The sequence below is a fragment of the Neoarius graeffei genome, chromosome 5, assembly GCF_027579695.1.
Source record: "Neoarius graeffei isolate fNeoGra1 chromosome 5, fNeoGra1.pri, whole genome shotgun sequence".
Lineage (NCBI taxonomy): Eukaryota > Metazoa > Chordata > Actinopteri > Siluriformes > Ariidae > Neoarius > Neoarius graeffei.
In genome coordinates this window covers 54,598,251-54,615,074 of record NC_083573.1, presented here as the reverse complement: position 1 = coordinate 54,615,074, position 16,824 = coordinate 54,598,251, and the positions used below count along the sequence as shown (strand labels likewise).

At 38.9% G+C, this 16,824-nt stretch overlaps 1 protein-coding gene across 2 annotated transcripts in view; it reads right to left on the bottom strand.

Annotated features, from left to right (window-relative positions):
• Positions 1-2,733: 2,733 nt before the first annotated feature.
• The window catches only part of trim71 (tripartite motif containing 71, E3 ubiquitin protein ligase), a 49,113-nt gene continuing 35,022 nt past the window's right edge, over positions 2,734-16,824 (bottom strand). For both annotated transcript variants that reach the window (XM_060922058.1, XM_060922059.1), the window contains 3 exons: positions 14,662-14,829; positions 9,222-9,356; positions 2,734-8,644 (listed from right to left, as the gene is read on the bottom strand). In XM_060922058.1, coding sequence (XP_060778041.1) covers positions 7,193-8,644; positions 9,222-9,356; positions 14,662-14,829 — 1,755 coding nt within the window. In that variant the 3' untranslated portion in view covers positions 2,734-7,192. The remainder of the gene's footprint in view (positions 8,645-9,221; positions 9,357-14,661; positions 14,830-16,824) is intronic.

Sequence of the window (16,824 nt, the reverse complement as noted above, 5' to 3'; positions counted from 1 at the left end):
TCTATGTCTCAGCCCTGTGATGACCTGGCGACTTGTCCAGGGTGTACCCCGCCTTTCGCCCATAGTCAGCTGGGATAGGCTCCAGCTTGCCTGCGACCCTGCAGAACAGGATAAAGCGGCTAGAGATAATGAGATGAGATGTGTACAAATCAGAGTGAGAAATGTTTCAGAAATCCACAAATAACTGCAGGATGTTAAAACATATCACGTGATGAGGAAATACACAAGGAGTGATCGAACACATGTTTGTTTGTAAGGAAGATCTGTGAACCAAAACCAGGCCTATTGATACATTTTATTTATTACTCGTGTTAACTCAGTTGCAGGTTGTACAACAAAATATCCACTAGATGGCACCATGTCAAAGCCAAACTCTCTCTGTCCGGCACATTTACACGTGAAATATTTGGATTAATTTTTTCTTCTTTCTATTTATCAGTGACAGTGCAGCAACACGGGCATGTAAAAACAATGTTGAAGTTAGAGCCCCATCTCAAATCAGTCTATAATCTAACATTCAAAAGTATTTACTCATCTAGAAGATTTACAAGTTACATGAAAGTAATTTCAGACACTAATCATAATATGGAAACCCATTCATGTTAATCCTCAGTGTCTAGACTAATATCCTACCCGAGTGTGTGATCTGAGACATCTTTACACACCGCACTGGAGTCTGCAGGAGTGACACTGATCTAACGCGTCAATACACTGCAGGATGCTCAGGGCAGCCATTTTACACACGTGGACTGAAAGGCAAACGTAAACGTGGCCTTAGAGCAGCCAGTCAATCCACTGACCTGCTTATGGGTGTAACAGCACCCAGGCTGGAGTCGTTTATTCCTTACTTATACCACAACATTGTCAAATTCTAGAATCTAATTGGTTAGAAGTTGATTAATTTTCCACAACAGCAGCTGTAACAATAGTGAAGGTCTGCTGCACTAAACAGGTTCTTCCTATCCTGTGAATGTTCACATTTTGCAGAAATTCAGTCACGACTGTACGATAAAATTGTAATTTTCAATTGATTTTTTTTTTAAACAACGTAAAAACAAGCGCATTGAATAATGCTGTGCTTGAAGGTGAGAGTTTGTACTAACACGTGACTGGATCATAACTCCTCATTATTAGTCTTATTCTATTCTGCTCTTTAACTGCAAAATAAATCCCATGAACTCCCTCAGTACAGACTTCATTCATAAATATAATCCAGCTATACAAATATTAGGCTCGTTAATAACTTGCATATTTATGAGCTTTTTCAATTTCCAAAAGAACAACAGCTCCGAGATGACATTTATAGGTTTAAGTTTAAACACATTAAAGTCAAGTGACCAGTCAAACAGGGCTGTTACTATAAAACTAAATGAAATACAATTATTTTAATAAACGGTGAGTTCTGAGTTATATAAAGTCACGGGCCCCTGAGCATCCACAGACCCTGCTTTGAGGTGCAATTAGTACCTGTATTTTACTATAAGCAGCAGCACAGCCACACATTTCTCAACATCTCTTTCACATATTTGTGGCAAACTATCATCCCATAGAAAATGCAATTCAAGAAAAACGCCACTGTGGAATGCAGTCTGATTGGTGACGTGCACTGGGACCAGGTCACTGAGGGTTAACCCCCGCTCTCTTTCATGTGTGGTCCCTCCCTTTTCTCTATACGTCTCTCTTTAGGGTGGCCAGGTTCCCTTTTCCCTGTAGGCAGCTCTTTTCTCATGCTAAATCCCTTCACCTCCCCTGTGTTCATTCCTCTCCTCCCCCATCTCTCTGCATTGTTACCCAGATCCATCCTCTGACAAGCTCTGTCAATGATTTTCCAGAGAAAGTGAGAGGGTGAGGGGTTTGTTCAACCTTTTAAAGGAGCTCATCTGCTTAGGGCACAATGCCGGTGTTCATACTGTAAACTCTGGATGTTTCCATTAAATAGAAAACACTTTTGTTCCCAAATGTGTTCCTGAATTTCCTCACATTAACAAATTCACTCTATAATGTCAATCAATGCAGCAATAGAACAGCTAAAGTCATGGATTCATTACTTAACAGCATGTGGCTTTTGTGAACGTCATGTTTAATATTGCATTGGGCTATCTATAGTTATAAATCTCCAAAATCTTCACCTGATCATCAAATCACTAAAGGCTGTTTAAAAATTCAAGTCCGCTACATGTGATTTAATGCCTGTGGGGATTTTTTTTTCTGCCCCTAACAACCACCCAATTCTTTAAACAGGTATGTATCCGATTGTCTCTTTATCATTCACTCGAAGTACTCAATTTGTTTGCAATCTTACTTTTCAGATTTAAATCAGTCTTAGGCTAACATGACTCGGAAGAAATTTAAAAAAGAGAGAAATGGTTTAAATCAGTTTGAAAAAAAGGGAAAAGAGGCCATCTGCTTGGTCATTCCGGTCATCCTGCAATTTGAAGCCGAGCTTTGTTGACCTTTTGGGCAGGGCTCTGCTATGACCTCTGACTCTTTGGTATGCAGGGGCACCAGTTCCTCCTGCTATATTGGTGGCCATGATGGGTTTTGTTATATGATAAAATTAGATTTTATATGGTAAGGTACGTCATTCATTCATTCGTTCCATTACTAAAGATGAGATCAGGATAATCAAAATGGTGTAAATAACTGGCAATACAGCACTACCTACAAACTGTTTTACTGCACTGCCAACTGAAACAGCAAGAAAAGACCAAAAAAATAATAATCACCCACAAATTCAGGATCCCAACAAAGTTTATTTAAGCATAAAGAGCTGAACATAAAATCAAAACCTGCGTAGGAAAATGTTTGAAGACAACAAAGACCAAAGCACAAGACTGTAGATCACCAAATAATTCATACAGCCTTCTCTGTGTACAGCAGTAGACCAAAATCCATGAGTATTTTGTGATTGAGATTTTATTGATGGTAAACACTGCTTAGGGAGCAAAAGTGGACCTCTTGGAGGACATTAAATATTACACCCACCTAAAAAGACAACCTGAAATCTGGGTTTACTATTTTGTTCCTCCCCTAATAATTAGATTTTAAAAGACAAAACTGATGCCAGGTTTGAGTGTTGGCAGCAGTCTCTCCACATGCCCCTTTACATTTGTCTCGCAGCCAAATGTGTGATCAGGGAATTAAAAGCTGTAACAATCGTAATGCAAATGTAATGAAAACTACAGTATAAATGGTTGGATAGGTTGCGATTAAAAAAAACCAAAAAACATTTTGATAAGAGGAAAAAAAAAAAAAAGTGTCATCTGTAATAATATTGAACATTGAATACATCTTTCATCAATAAAGTAAGCAATGTAATCTTACACTTATCAAAAATATTTCCACATTTTTGCATTAGTGCCATTTGTCTGATTTAATTAGACTATTTTTTGAATATTTTTCCCCTCTCAATCTGGGTCTGAAAATTAACACAGATAGTAAAATTTGGCTGTAAAGGATCCTGTTGAATTTAAACACAACAAAGATATTTTTTGTAGATAAATACAATAATGCACACACAAAAAATAGATACTAAATCCTATGGAGTACTAACAAAGGATTTACTATCCAATTGTAAGAAACAAATATTGACTTTGAATCAAATCTCTATAAAGCTACCTGAGTTTTGGGGATTTTTTTTTTCTTCTTAGGTAATACAATCATAAAAAAAAAAAAAAGACCATGCACTTCTGAACTGTTTACACATTCCTTCTGCTTTTCCAAGACGAGGAAACAGATCAAAAGCTGGAATACACCACAACTGGTGGGAAACCCGTAGAGACACTGGCCAGAAGTCCAAACATGAGACAGTATGCTGTGATTAGACATTCTGAAGGGCAATGTTCGAGTCTGATTAATAACTTATATAGACATGTGTGCCCATTTACTGCATCGTTCTGGCACCATATTGTCTAGGAAGTCGAACTATCCTTTTAACAAACTAGATTTCTTTTTTATTTTCCCCGAATAACCACCACACATCAAAAATATACTGATGAGATACTGGATGGTCAAGTACTGTGTGGCTGCTCGGTCAAGGCCTACACCTCTACGCATGATGGCTCCCGGTATGACTGAAAAAGGTCTTCTTCTCAAGCACAAATCAACACAACTGCTATTTCAACTCTACTGGGACATTGCTACCCACATTTAATTTTAGTGTACCTCTGTGTAAATGTTATATCAAACCTGTCAGGACATCAGTGAGGGATTAAAGGAGGAAGGGGGGGAGGGGGGGCAATGGAAAAAAAAAGGCAATAGAGCAAACTCTTTGGCAGTTTCCAGTCTGATTAAATTCCAAAAGAGGAAAATAAAGTTGTAATAAATTGCAGCAGTGTTAAGGCATATGAATTTAAACCTCTCATAGTGTCTCTCTTTCACACAGATACCCACGCACACATACACAAGTACCTTACTCTGTAAAGCTATCCATCAAAGACTAATAGAAAATCTGTAGCCAAAAGATGTCCACCACAACATAGGGACACATTTTTTGGTATATAATAAGTATCTGCTGCTTCATCATCACATCATTTCAAATAAAATTACCTATGAGGGCTTTTAAAGCATGCAAACATTTCTCTTATAGAGATTTCTTTGGTTCTCTGGGGACAGAGCTGCAGCTAAACGTCTAACACAAAATCAAATAGCCGACATTAATACTGAAATTAGTGTGAAGATTTCCAAGCAGCAAATTCTCTCATTACTGCCCAATGCTCACATTGCTTCTGTTCCATGACAGGCCCAACACTCAACTAATTTATTCATTTTATTTATTTTTGGTAACTCCCCACGAGCCTAAATTCATCCTGTGACTCGGATCAGGTTCTCCGCTGATCTCCATCACTGCTTTTGGACCAATGTACAAGCAGGTCACTGATGCTTTTGAAATATGGCCCTTTATATACACAAAAGCACCAGTTCATGTTAGACTTTGACTCTGTTGACATGCATATTAAGGTACTGCAGTGTAAAAGGTACTCTGTAGAAGTTGAAGTCGCACTAAGGAACTGATTCAATCGGAAACTAATCTTAAGAGCAGCCTCAGAGCAAGTGTCCCACATACACTTGGTTTTGGCACTTGACCATTCCCAGTGGTTACTGGGTTATTGGGGTGGCAAGGTGTAGACTCCTGGGCTGTATAAAGACAAACCTGACTGAGCAAACAGATACAAAACACTATCAATACAACACCACAGCAGAAGAGACTAAGTGTTTTGTCTATTAAAATGCTGTGCTTTTTTTTTTTTTTTGGGGGGGGGGGGGGACTTTTGAATTTGACTGTTCTGCTATAAAATGGAATGCACAAGCAGAGCCTCTATGACGTCAGATTAAAGCAACGTTTATCTTGTGAACGTACTTGTCTCCAGTAAAGACGTATACACCATCAAAAAAAAAAAAAGAGCTCTCATAAATATCATCTGCAGAAGCAGCTTAAAACAGAAAAAGCCCATCCAGACAAGGAGCTAATCAAGAGCAACATCTGACAGATCAGCTTTGGGATTTAGGCCCTGGAAAGGGTATGTGGTCAGGATATGGCAGCTACTAGAATGTACATCTTCACTGTCCTTCAACGAAATTTTCCTTGTAGTTTCAGATGGCTTTTTTTTTAGTATGTGACTTTTCTGTAGATGGGCTAAAACAAAGGGGGGGAAACGTCAGAATGTCAGTGCTCGTCTTTTGTGTTGCTTTCAAATGCTTTCTTTTTGATCAAGATTCAGGAGAAGCAGGCAACCATTACATCATTAAAGTGGTTCCCCCACAAATAAAGAAAAAAAATCTCTTATTTTAGACCACACTCAGTTGGTTATTGAGGTTTTTAAACTGTGTTCCACTGACTGAGCAAATGGTCTTTGAGGAGATCAAATTCAGCTCTTTCTTGGCCAATAAATAGATTTCAGACATTCACAAAGGACTTTTTTTTTTTTTATCAAAGTAAACTGTCGTCCTATAGGGTTTGGATTACATCCAAGCTTGCAGCAACAGCCAGTCAGCAAACCAATGTGCCAACAAATCATTCTGATAATCACTTCATCTTAAATGGTGCTAGATGATATTAAAAAAACAAAACAAAAGACATACAGAAATGACTAAAAATGGGGTGATTCAATTCTATCCCATTTCCAAAAAAAAAAAATTAAAATCTTCATACAACTATCTCTGCCCTTCTTCTCTTTTTCTATAACATTTGTAAAACATTTTCAGAAAAAGGAGCAAGTAGTTTCTTGCACTGCTCAAACTCAGGGATTGAATCTATACCAACAGACCTACTAATAATTCAAGAAAAAGAGGGGGAAAAAACAAACAAAAACAAAACAAAAAAAACAGAAAAAAAACCATTACTAGTCTTCCTATAAGCCATCATGCATTTTGGGAGACTGACATATCTTTAAAGGAAATCAACACAAAGTGAGGTATGTACAATGAGGCATTTGTACACAGAGGTACATTTAGGTTATGAGGTAAGAAGTTCAGATGAGGTACAACAAATGAAAACCTATTTAAAAAAAAAAAAAAAAACCACACACACAACACAAAACAGTAGATTTATCCAAACATTATCCAAATGTTTCATGCAGCCCTGGTCTACTGTGTCACTGTACTCAAACATTCAGGGGTCCTACCTGTGTTATGTGCACAGTAACAATCAGGAGAAATTTGTGCGAACTGTGCAAATATCAACCAAACATTGCTTCATTTCTTATATGTTATGTTCTCTGACAAATTTAAAAGAAAAAAAAAAAAAGAAAAAGCACTGAGGTAGACGTCTTTATAAAACTTCACAGATGCTGCACACACAAGAGAATACATTCATACACAAGCTAGATGAGGTAGGTATAATGCAGAGAGAGAAAAATGTTTCAAGAATGCTGGAAATTCCCTGAGAAAAAAAATCAAAACAAATAAAAAGATTTCAAGACTCAGATCAAGAGCAAAATAGCAACACTAACAGCAACCAGTCTTTTTGCTCTACTCCTTCTCTTTGATAAATGGCGTGTGCACGAGATGAACACTTCCGCCAGCAGCGCAAATCATACTACAGTCAGGATAAATAGATATAGAGGAGTACAAAAGAATCTACACATTACTGCCACATTTTCCACATTCAGCCATGGTTGCTCCTGATATTTGTGTACCTACACCTTTTCCCCCCCTCCACAGCCACCAAATATTTCTAACCTTGAACACGAGCTCAAAAGATGAGGATTCGATTGTTTCCAAAGTCAACGGCGACAATCATTCCGTCAGGGGTAACAGCTATACCTGATGGGCGATCCATCTGCCCAAAGCCACTACCCTGAGTCCCAAACTTGCATAAGAAGTTGCCATTGGGTTCAAACACCTGAATACGATGGTTACGGGAGTCAGCCACGATAATGCGATCCTCCTGGTCTACAGCTACGCCTTGAGGACGCAAGAACTGTCCATTACCTGTTCCCTCAGAGCCAAGAAAGCGAGCAGACTGGCAGTCAGGCCTGATGACGAGCAGGCGATGATTGTTGAAATCTGTCACCACTAAGTGACCTTCCTGGTTGAAGGCAACTCCTCGAGGTGAATCAAAATGCTTCCAGAGGGCACCTTCAAAACCATACTTGTTGATGAACACTCCATCAGGACCAAACAGCTGTACTCGGTGGTTGCGTGTGTCTGAGACCAGAATCTTCCCCTCTGAATTGACAGCTACATCCCAAGGGTAGTTGAACTGCCCATTTTTGGTTCCCTTTTCACCAAACTTGAGGAGAAACTGGCCATCAAAGGTAAAGATTTGGATGCGGTGATTGTCCTTGTCAGCCACGACAATTCTTCTCTGGCTGTCACAGGCAACCCCGGCAGGTCGGTCAAACTGGCCAGGTCGTGAGCCCAAAGTGCCAAATTTGTGATGAAAGGTGCCACATGGCTTGAAGATCTGTATGCGATTGTTGCTTCGATCAGCCACAATCACATAACCTTCCTTATCAACGCAGATGCCCCAGGGTCGACACAGCTGTCCATCCCCATCACCTTCTCCACCAAAGGATGCAACAGGCAGACCAATACCTCCGTAGCTACGGCCAGATTTGACCACGACTTTGAAAGGACTTCCCTCAATGTGCTGGTTGCAGATAAGCACAGAAAGAAGATGCTCACCTTCACTCTTCGGCAGGTAACTAACCATGTAGGTGCCATCTTGATGGTCAGACACATCAGCACTAGAGAGGTTTCCCTCTGGACTCATCAAAACCACTGATACACCATCTCCACCAGACAACCTTGGTTCTCCATCATGGTCATATGCCACCACTGTAAAGGAAGCCAATTTTCCCTGCAGAGCTCTCTTGAGACCTTCCCCATGGGCTTTGGTGGCTGATGCAAAGGCTCCACTGCTTATCAGGCCCATGGACTGGATGGCAATCAAAAGCGCCTGATCTGGAGGTGTGAACATGATGCGGTCATCCTCCTGTGGCTGCAGAATGCAGCGCAGTGCTTTGAGCTCCTGCAGCTGGTTCAGCATGTGCTCACGAGCTAGTAGGATGTCAATATTGCGACCTTCCTCCAGCACCTTTGTCACTGTGGCAATAGTGCTGTCCAGCTTGGTGAGGTTCTGGTGAAGCTTCTCTACCTGAAGGTACAGGGACTTGGCCTTCACTTGGCGAATCTTTTCCAACTGCATAGGGACATGAAGGAAAGGCATGAGTTGGAACAGAGAAGGGGAAAACCTGTCTATTATTCTATAAAGTAACAATTTTAAAGCGCCTTTTTTTTTTAAAACAATGGCTAAAATAAGTTAGGGTCATCATATATTTACTGGACATATAAAGAACTTCTAAGAAGAGTTCAACAGCACTATAAGACCCAGTGAACTATACCTGTAGGCTTTACTAGTATTTTCAGGGTTAATTATCAAGACAAAATGACATGCCATTGCTCATGAAGCCATAAAATTGATGACTGTTGTATGATTTAGTAATACAGTGCTTTGGATGAATGACACCTGATACCAGGGCATTAAAAGAGGGTCTTGGGTATCAAAGCCCAAAGAATATGTTGTGATGTTATACTGAGTGGTGTGACCCTTAATATCCAAGAATTGCTTTTGTGAACAGGAAAAGTTTCTGCCCAGGCAACAGCGTGACCTTGGTGGCAAGGCAGAATTTCAGTTCAGTGAAAAAAGCCTGTTGCTAATGCTAATGGTTATGTGATCAGGGTTCTCCACAGAGAGACAAAACCAAGTGCCCGTTTACCTTCCACAGCAGCTCACACTCTCGCTCCTCCAGGGCTTTCTTGTGACGCAGCGTGGTGGTCTTCACCTCTGACTGCACCACCTTGGCCTTCAATTCCACTTGCTCAGCAATGGCTTGCGCTTTCTCAATGCTTAGCTGTGAAAAACATTGTCAGATGGCTTATCATTAAAAACGTGTAACAATATACAGCACCAGGCAAAGGTTTGGACACCCCTACTCATTCATAGGTTGTGTATTTTGACTCTTTTCTACATTGTAGAACAATAGTGGGACTGCAGCTGTCATGAACAGTTTTGCACTCAAGTTTCCATTAATGAAGAGCTATAACAAACGAAACTGACTTCATGTTAAAACTGTTAGTCATGTTGTCTGTTGTTGTCCAGGTGAGGATTGGTTCCCTTTTGGGTCTGGTTCCTCTCGGTTTCTTCCTCGTGTCGCCTGGGGAAGTTTTTCCTTGCCACTGTCGCCACGGGCTTGCTCATTGGGGATAGATTAGGGATAAAATTGGCTCATGTCTTGGGTCATTCAGATTCTGTAAAGCTGCTTTGGGACAATGTCTATTGTTAAAAGCACTATACAAAACAGACTTGACTTGACTAGTGAAGATATCAAAATTATGAAATAACACATGGAACATATGGAATTACATGGCAAACAAAAGTAAAAAATATGAAAAATGTTTTAGATTCTTCAAAGTAGCCACCGTTTATCTTGACACTTTGTACACTATTGGCATTACCTTAACCAGCTTCATGAGGTAGTCACCTGGAATGCTTTTCAATTAACAGCTGCGCCTCGTCAAAAGTTAATTAGTGCAATTTCTTACCTTCTTAACGTGTTTGAGATCAAACAGTAAATAATAAACACCGTAAACAGCCCCATTTCATATTATGTCAAGAAGCGCTCAACTAAGTAAAGAGAAACGACAGTCCATCATTAAGACATGAAGTGTCTTAATTAATGAAAATAAAGGAAACCATTGAATTAGAAAAAGTGTGTACAAACTTTTGACTGGTACTGTATAAAATCATACACCACTCAATCCAGTGAAATGTAATTAAATAGCTAATGATCAATAATACCCATAGAGTGGCTTGTGTGTTAAATTATACAGCAATAATATTTCCTATTGAAAAATGTAACCTGGCATTTAAAAAAAAAAGTAAGCTATAAGGACAAAAATCATATACATTCATAAAATCATAACACTATGCCATGATGGTGAATATTAACTGGGTCGTTGGTAGTAGGTTAATATTTTACCCATAAATATATTAAATTCATTCATCTTCAGTTATCGCTTTATCTTGGTCAGGACCTTCATGATATTAGGAAACTTCCACAAACACACATACATGCTCGGACTGATATTTCCAAGTAAACATGACTAAATGTACGAAAGCACGAGGGTTCCCTTTGTGATGTTACACAAAGGAGAAAAGTAGTCAAATTGCAGAATTATGACCCTTAACCCATGTCCAAACAGTACAGTGCTCTGGGACAGGAGCTGAACAACTCACTCTCTACCTGCCAACTGTGACCTCAAATCACACTTCCAACCAAATTATTCAAGAGAGATAAATATACACTTTCAATCATTTCCACATTTTATATACAGCCCCATTTCCAGAAAAGTTTAGATATTTTCCAAAATGCAATTTAAAAAAAAATGTTCGTGTGAACCTTTATTTAACTGACAGAATTATTGACTGAAAGATTTTCAATACTTTTACTGACCAACTTAAATGTATTTTGTAAATATAAACGAAATTAGAATTTGATGCCTGCAACACACAAAAGTTGGAATGGAGGCAAAATGAGACTGAAAAGCTGATAGGCTATTCAAGTAACACCATATTGGAAGATTCCACAATAAGCAGGTTAATTGGTAATATGATTGGGTATAAAAGAAGCAGCACCAAAGGCTCAGGCTTTGCAAGAAAGACAGTGGAAACGTGCTGTGGTCAGAGGAGTACACATTTCAGCTTGTTTTTGGGAAAACCAGACGCCGAGTTTTCCGTGCCAAAGGTGAACACGACCACCCAGTTTATCATCAGAGGAAGGTGCAAAAGCCAGCATCTGTGATGGTATCAGTGTCCATGGCATGGGTGAGTTACATGTGTGTGAAGGTTTCATGGATAGATTGAGGCATATTTTGGGAGTTTAGAGAGACATGATAGCAATGCCTCTTCCTCAGAAGTCCATGCTTATTTCTGTAGTACAATGCCAGGTCTCATTTTGCATGGGCTAAAACAGTGGGGCTTTGTAGACAGAGTGCGTGTGCTTGACTGGCCTGCTACCAGTCCAGATCCATCTCCTACTGAGAATCTATGTGGCATCATGAAGAGGAGAATCAGACAATGGTGACCACAGACTGCTGAGCAGCTGAAGTCTTGTATCAAGCAAGAAATGGACAAAATTCCAATTGCAAAACTGCAACAATTAGTATCCTCAGATCCCATATGATTAAAGAGTGTTATTAAAAGGAAAGGTGATGTAATACAATGGTAATAATGCCTCGGTCACAATTTTTTTTGTGTGTGTGTTTTTTGCAAGTATCAAATCCTAACTTCATTTATACAGGGTGTCTCAAAAAATTTTTTTATATTTCACAATCTAATAACTTTGCAAATTCCCATTCAATTGACCTCAAATTTTTAACAGTATGTGTGGAAACAGGTCAAAATTATGTTTAAATGTTTGTCATTTTTTTTAGAAATGCCATTCACTGGAAAAGAAAAGGTGTATGTTCGAACACAGTTGAACAAGACTGTGCAGAGTGCATTTATGAGAGAATTCTCTAAAAATGCACCAACTGCAATGCAGATTTGGACATGACACAAAAAGTTTAAAGAAGACAGTCTATGCAGGGCAAAAGGATCTGGACGACCACCAGCATTGGAAGAGATGGTCGAGCGGGTTCACGAAAAACTCTTGCAAAGCCCCAAGAAATCCATAAGAAGAGCAAGCCTGGAGACCCAGATTCCTCCAATGACAGTTTGCCATGTCCTGAGGAAATGTTTGCGAATGAAACCCTACAAATTGCACCTCGTTCAATGCCGTGTCTTAAGTGGCACGCATATTGAAAATTTGTGAAATCGTTCATGGAATCCACATACCTTTGAATTTCTCATTCAAATTTTGAGGAATAAATCTTATATTGCTCAACATTAAGCCTGTTCAGTTTCATTTGCCTAGACTATGTAGTTTCTGGGCTATTTACAGCTCAAATATCATCAAATTTTTTTGACAACACCCTATATTTACAAAATCCAATTAACTTGGTCAGTAAAACTACTGAAAATTTTTTCTTTGTACTTTTGTCAGTTAAATAAAAGGTTCACATGAATTAACAAAAAAAAGATTGTGTTTATTGCACTTTGGAAAATATCACAACTTTTCTAGAAATGGGGTTGTACAAGCTGCCCAAGGCCTTTCAAGTGTTTTATAATAAATAACTAAATAAAAGCTGTAAAAAATAAATTTATTTATAAAGTGCCCCAGTTTCTGGCCATTATAAATGTATGCATGTACATGAACAATAGCAGATAGCAGCATCCAGAGTTTCCACATTGGGACATCTCTAATTCTTATCCAAGTAAGTCAATACACAACCAAATAAATAAACTGCCCACACAACACTCTGCATCATTGCAAGAGGCCTGAACAGTCCTGTGTTAGTATTAGAACAACATTCACACCTCCCACATTTTCCATGACGGGAGTAAACAGTTTCGGAGACCCCCGACTGCTACTTTAAATCAGGTGGGAAATGCATCTGCAAACTGAACTGCATAAAACAAGTAAATGGGATTAAGTTGTGCTGATTTAGTCACAGTGGCCGGGGGTTTGTGGTGGCCCAGGCTTTTCATGGTCAAAGCACTTTCAATATGGTGTAAAACACTCCAGGAGCTTTCAAGTCCATAAACGTTTAGAGGCTTCCTATTTATCACCATGTAGTAATAGGATTAGAACAAAGTATAACAGCCCAATCGACCACATGCATCTGCAAGCTGGCCTCTCTGCTCTGAGGGCTGCAGGGCTGAAGTTGATAAAGTTTTAACAATGAGGAAGTCAGACTTATAAGGCATTACTATAAGCAGTGGTATGGCAGTTTTCCAGATAACTGTTCACTTTAGGTGCTAAAGACAAAGATTTAAAGCAGTCAGTTAATCATCTGCACATTAGCACTTTATCTATGCAATAATAATAATAAAAAAAGCTCATTTTTGCTAACAGTTAAAAAAATAAAATCAATTAAAAAAAAAAAAAACACAACAACTGTACCAGTGAAAGTTTGGACACCCTGAATTCAAGTTGTTGGGTTTTATTATTATTATTATTATTAAGACACTTCATTTATTAATGATATCATTTCTCTTTATGGAGTTGAGCGGTTCTTGACATAATACAGATTATTACAGTTGTGGAATAGGGCTATTTACTGTACTTTATTATTTGATCTCAAACGCATTAAGGCGGCAAGAAATTGCACTTACTGATAAGACACACCTGTTAACTGAAAAGTATTCCAAGTGACTACCTCATGAAGCTGGTTAAGATAATGCCAATAGTGTGCAAAGTGTCAAGGTAAACAGTGGTGACTTTGAAGCATCTAAAATATGAACATTAACTTTTTTTTTTACATAATTGTGATGCCTTCAGTATTGTTCTACAATGTAGACAGTCAAAGCACAGAAAAACAAAACAAAACAAAACTATGAATGAGTAGACGTGTCTAAACTTTTGACTGGTACTGTATATTAAATTGCCCCAAAACAATATTGAATACTAGGTGTTGCGCAAAGTAGCTCAGTGAACCAGCAAGAGGTTGCAGAGGAGTAACACAGATTCAGCCTTTCACTTGTAAATTTTCCCTGCTGGGTCTTCCTGCCGATCAGCTCTGCTCAGCGTCACTACACGCCATGTGAACAGCTCTCTTTGGGGTACGTGGCTACACCCCCCACCCCCTCAACCTCCTGCTGTGCTTCTTTATAGCAAAAGTGCGAGTGATAGAAACATTTTCACTGTGCTAGACTAATGATCCATCCTGTTCACGCCATCAGGGCTGTGAATATGGGCAGGCAGGACGCTCAACGCTGCTCTATTCAGGGCCAGAGGGGAAAAGAGAAGGGGGTGACAGGGGTTGAGGGTCAAGAGCCTGCAAAAAAGTGCAACACTGTTCCACTGCTTTCTTTTAAAAGACTTTTTTCAGCCTTTAGAAACATACACCATACATATTGTATTTGACTGATTCTCTCAACATTACATTACTGAACACCTGGAGTTTCTATTTTTACAGCTTTATTACAGTTTAAGCACTGTTATGGCCACAGACCAAACAAAATGATATAGAACAGCAATTAAATACGGGAAAAAGTTAAAAACAGGTAACATATATAATGTAATAACTGCTAGTTCTAAGTGCATGCTGACTAACCTGCAAGGCCTGTCGTCCCTGCTGTGCATCTGTGAGCAGCTGGATGGTGAGAGCTCTCGAGTCATGCAGCACATCCTGCAGGTAGGACACGCTGTGGCCCACGTGTCTCCCCACACTGCACTCCCTACAGATGGGCACAGAGCAGCTCTCACAGAAAAAACGCAGTACCTGTGAGAAGACAAGGACAGACCATCACCACAACTATCACAATATTTACCATTAAATCAGCCTGCACTCAGAACAACATTCACATGGTGGGTGTCGACAATCGTGGGGGAGGGGGATCTGCCGGTTTTAAAGCACTCATCACCAAACAGCCAAGGGAATATAAAAGCTGGAAGTTATTTCAGGAAATACCAGCAAAAATCAACAAGAACAAAACACCATGACGAATATGGTATCTATATGCCATCAAAGCGAATATTACTGACAAAGCAGCCTTAACAGACCAAACACGGTATATGGGCTGTGACCCATACACCGTGTTTGGTCTGTTAAGGCTGCTTTGGACAGAACTGCAGCATGTTTTCATTCTAATGGCAAACCCATACAAGGGCCCTTTAAAAAAAACAAACAAACAAAAAAAACCACACACACACACACACACACACACACACACACACACACACACACACACCAATTCTTTTATATTATACCCAATATTTCTTAACAAGTGATGTTCCTAGAACAGTGACAGCAAAATAATGACCAACTGAATTATTACAATATTTACAGAACTTACATTAATATACAATTAAAATCATATCTATTGTCTGTTTATCTGTGCATCACTCTGTCTTGTGTACATCATATAGTGATATTCTCCTAAACTTCAATTCATGCTAAAATATAAAATTTTCTATTGTAACGGTCAAAAGAGATGGAAAGTTAAATGGAAAACAGAAAAGGGAAGGTTTTAATATGGATACATTTTAATAAGGCTGTCTGGAACAGGAGCTTGCAATCATGTTCTAGCTTCTTAAGAATACAAGACTCGCACACCTATATATAAAGAAATTCTACTAAAAGAGAACTAAATACATATGAAAAAATATAGCAAATGTGTGTAAAAACATTTGGAATTATGCTTAAAACTAAATGATATAGAAAAGCCACTTTTGAAAAGGTTTTCATAAGAATTAAAAAAAAAAAAACCCACACAACAAGACAGTTGAGTATAATTCTTTAAGATACTGGTGAAAATTTGCCCAGTGAAAAGACAAATAATAATATATTGGGATATAAAAATATTTTAAAACTATACACAGTAATTGCTAAATAAATAAATAAATAAAAACCATAATCTGTTGGGAGCTCAGTGACTAGCTAGGAACAACTAAGAATTACCCATTCTGATTTATTTAAATAAATAAATAAATAAATAAAATTAAGGGGGGGGGGGGGGGGGGGGGGAGATGAGAATAATATTTTAGAAAAATTAAAATATTGGCCAAATACCTAACCTTCTTATCACATTATACATGTATGTCCTGTTTGTGGAAGTACTGCTTTTCAACACATTGAGCTTATCAGAGCTTAAAGAGTGCCTGATGTGCCACAAAGGGGAGGTCCGACTTCTTTCAAGTACAAAACAAAGTCATTCCTGCTCTCAGTTTCCTGTGTTCTGACGGCCTGGTGATAGATTGCTCAAGACCTATTGTCCTGCCATTCATCCATGCCTTTTAAGAATTATTTCATTGTTCTTTAAAGAATGTCCATCCATCAAAAGATTAGATAGTACCCATGAAAGCCTTTAATTCTTTTCCCTCTGGACCAACATGTTAGAAAGCAAGATCCCATAATCTGTACCTGTGTGAAATGCTTTCCAATAAATAAATAAATAAATAAATAAATAAATAAATTCTCTCTCTCACACACACACACGCATTTCAATCTCAGCACCACTGGCATAAACCCATTTCTCTTCAGAGCCCTCTACACACTTGCATCTAACTGTAGCATCTATACCAAAGGCCTGATCAAACACTAATTACGTCTCCACTGTCGTCTGCAAGCTGGAGCAGCTGCCAGTAAACTTAGAGCTGTGATTGCACTCAAGTTACCTGCTCGTAAAAGTTGGCCCTCTCCCGGTGGACCAGATGGCCTCACTGTGGCAGTGTGTACAGAGTTCACGTGGAAGTGTATCCTGGGGGAAAAAATGCC